This window comes from Lygodium microphyllum, chromosome 21 (genome assembly GCF_053477565.2).
Source record: "Lygodium microphyllum isolate KBCC chromosome 21, Lygodium_microphyllum_v1.1.10, whole genome shotgun sequence".
In the NCBI taxonomy this organism is placed as follows: Eukaryota; Viridiplantae; Streptophyta; class Polypodiopsida; order Schizaeales; family Lygodiaceae; genus Lygodium; species Lygodium microphyllum.
In genome coordinates this window covers 138,456,354-138,458,768 of record NC_141155.1, presented here as the reverse complement: position 1 = coordinate 138,458,768, position 2,415 = coordinate 138,456,354, and the positions used below count along the sequence as shown (strand labels likewise).

Here is a 2,415-nt window from a genome sequence, read left to right as displayed (position 1 = left end):
GCTCATGGTAGTTGTGTTCGTGATGCTGAATGTTTGTGATGTAGCGGTGCTCGTGAGGATGCTTCGCAATTAAGTGGGGGAGAATGACAACACCTAAAAACATGCCATTTATTGCAACAATTTTTTGGCAAAACTGTATACAATTGACACCTTATTACTAAATTTTTACATGAATTTAATGCAGAAGCGGTGTTCGTTGTTGTTGTCTTTGGAGGCTGTGTCCTTGCAGCCTAGCTAGGAGATGTTGGTATGAGAAAGTTCTTGTACGAGAGGGAGGTGGAGTTTTAGATAAAAATTTGATAGTAATACTGCAGTGACGATCAAGGGGTGATCATTAGATTATTGGTGATTATCATGAAGATTTCTTTGGGGAGGTGTTGAATATTAGATTCAAGAGGATGACTCTTGGCAAGGATGATGTGATCCAAAGGGACTTACTCGCAAAAGGAAGATCGGATGTACCACCTAGGATGTACTCTTGGTGTTAAAGGTTATAACGACACACTATGTCATATGTGAATTCATCCTTGTGACATCCCAAAGGGTGCCAAAGGAAATTTTGCAATATCAATCCAAGATATGCAGTGGTTAGGAGTAGGGCAGATTTCTACTTGGAAACGACTTGATGATCATGATCTATCTACGATTGATTACCAAGTATTGTGGTCCTCATCAACTAACACTCTTATACAACACATGTGGTAGTCTCTTCATATTTCAACGATCCTTATTATTATTTAAAAAATAATATACATTACCACCATGGATTACACCTTGTCACAAGTATATCCAAAAGAAATTAAACACCATGATGTACAGGGTAGTAGGGGGATGGAGAATTCAAGCAACAAACTAGTTACTCACATAGATGGGTTTGGTAACTACCACTTAGAAGTACAAGGCCATTGGGATCGAAGGATGAAAGAAGAAGTGTCCTAAATTTTTACATGCTTGATAGTAGGGACTACTCCAAGGTGAAGAGGATATATGGTTATGGGTGGATTCAAGAAAGCCAAAAGAAATGGTTTAAAGAGCTATCTATCGAACATCGAACTGCAGGAACGAAACAAAATCAATGCATTTACATCAATGGATAAGATTCATGCCTTGGCTTATTTTCACATTTCTCTAGTTGAGACACGTATGGCAGGTCTTTGCTCAATAACTAGAGTTAAGCAAGAGGGAATTGGTTGTGCACAAGTGAACTCTGGCTTCTGGTCGAGGTTGCATGAAGCAAGAGATGTTCGTATGGTCTTTAATGGACATCATCATGTCAATGACTTTTGCGGCAACCTTCGAGGAAATACAAAAGTTTGTTGGCTACCATGCATATGGTAAAGTTGGTTGGACTAGACGAGCAAGGGTTGTCCTTGTGTCATTGAGGTCATCAACTAGTAGTAATACCTCACACATTGACATTCCCAAAGGGTGTAAAGGTGCCTATATTACCCTATGTGGGCTCTTGATATCAAGGGGAGGGGGGGCAGTTACATTCTGGTGACGTCTCTCTGTCTCGAAAAATTTGGGGGGGAAAAAAATGGCAGTTGTGTGCGCTTCTGAGATAAGGCGCCATCCTGCATACTGTTCAAAGAGAGAGCGCGAGACAGTGAGAGGAGAGCCTTATAGAAAGAGAGGATAGGTCTGCAGATCTAGCGACGGTCTACAATGAGGAAGGAGGACACCGTCAAGCTCATCAGTGCCGAAGGCTTCGAGTTTGTCATCGACAGATCTGCGGCCCTCCTCTCCGAGACGATCAAAAACATGCTTACCTCGACAGAACTTCTGATTTATCGCCTTCACGCTGTCGATTTCTGCGTCTCTGACAGGTAACTTTCAAGAGAAGGAGTATGGAGAGGTTGCGTTCCCTGAAATTAGCACCCGAATCCTTGAGAAAGTCTGCCAGTACTTTTATTGGTCTCTGACAGTTTGCGAGTGGTAAGGAAGTCGAGTTTTCCATTGAGCCTGAAATATCGCTGGAGCTTATGATGGCCGCCAATTACCTGAATACATGATGATCTAGAACGTTTCTGTAACAAAATAGTTCTAGGCATTGCGGCGTCCAGTGAAGGCAGAAGGGTCTACCAAAGTTGGCTGCTTCCATTGTACAATTTTTTGTATGATACAGTAAGAGAATTTGATGAAGAGCAGGAAAGATGAATTGCTCCATCAATGCCTTCATCACACGACGCCATATCTCTCTCTATGAGAATTCGGAGCTTCCATATACTTGTCTAATCTGAAGTGGTAGGCTGGATGAAGATTGTCTTCTCGTTTTATCGCCTCGGCTCGCGTACGATTTGGCAGACAGATCAGAAAGATATTGCAATAGTCACCTTGGCCATTGAGAGTCGACGCCTTCTTCAATTCAAAACCATAGCTAGAGTTTCAATTAACTCTTAATTAAGAGTTAACTTA

The 2,415-nt window shown here is 41.8% G+C and overlaps 1 protein-coding gene across 1 annotated transcript; it reads left to right on the top strand.

The window, feature by feature from the left end:
- The first annotated feature begins 1,665 nt into the window (after nt 1-1,665).
- On the top strand, nt 1,666-2,119 carry LOC148018633 (uncharacterized). Its single transcript, XM_087661911.1, has 2 exons — nt 1,666-1,826; nt 1,934-2,119. Exons 1-2 carry the CDS (start codon nt 1,666-1,668, stop codon nt 2,010-2,012), a joined length of 240 nt encoding a protein of 79 aa, XP_087518037.1. The 3' UTR covers nt 2,013-2,119.
- The last annotated feature ends 296 nt before the right edge of the window (nt 2,120-2,415 follow it).

Coding starts and splice junctions, on each gene's coding strand:
- LOC148018633 (XM_087661911.1), top strand. CDS start 1,666: ATGAGGAAGGAGGACACCGTCAAGCTCATCAGTGCCGAAGGCTTCGAG. Junction 1,827..1,933: donor GATTTCTGCGTCTCTGACAG/GTAACTTTCAAG, acceptor ACAGTTTGCGAG/TGGTAAGGAAGTCGAGTTTT.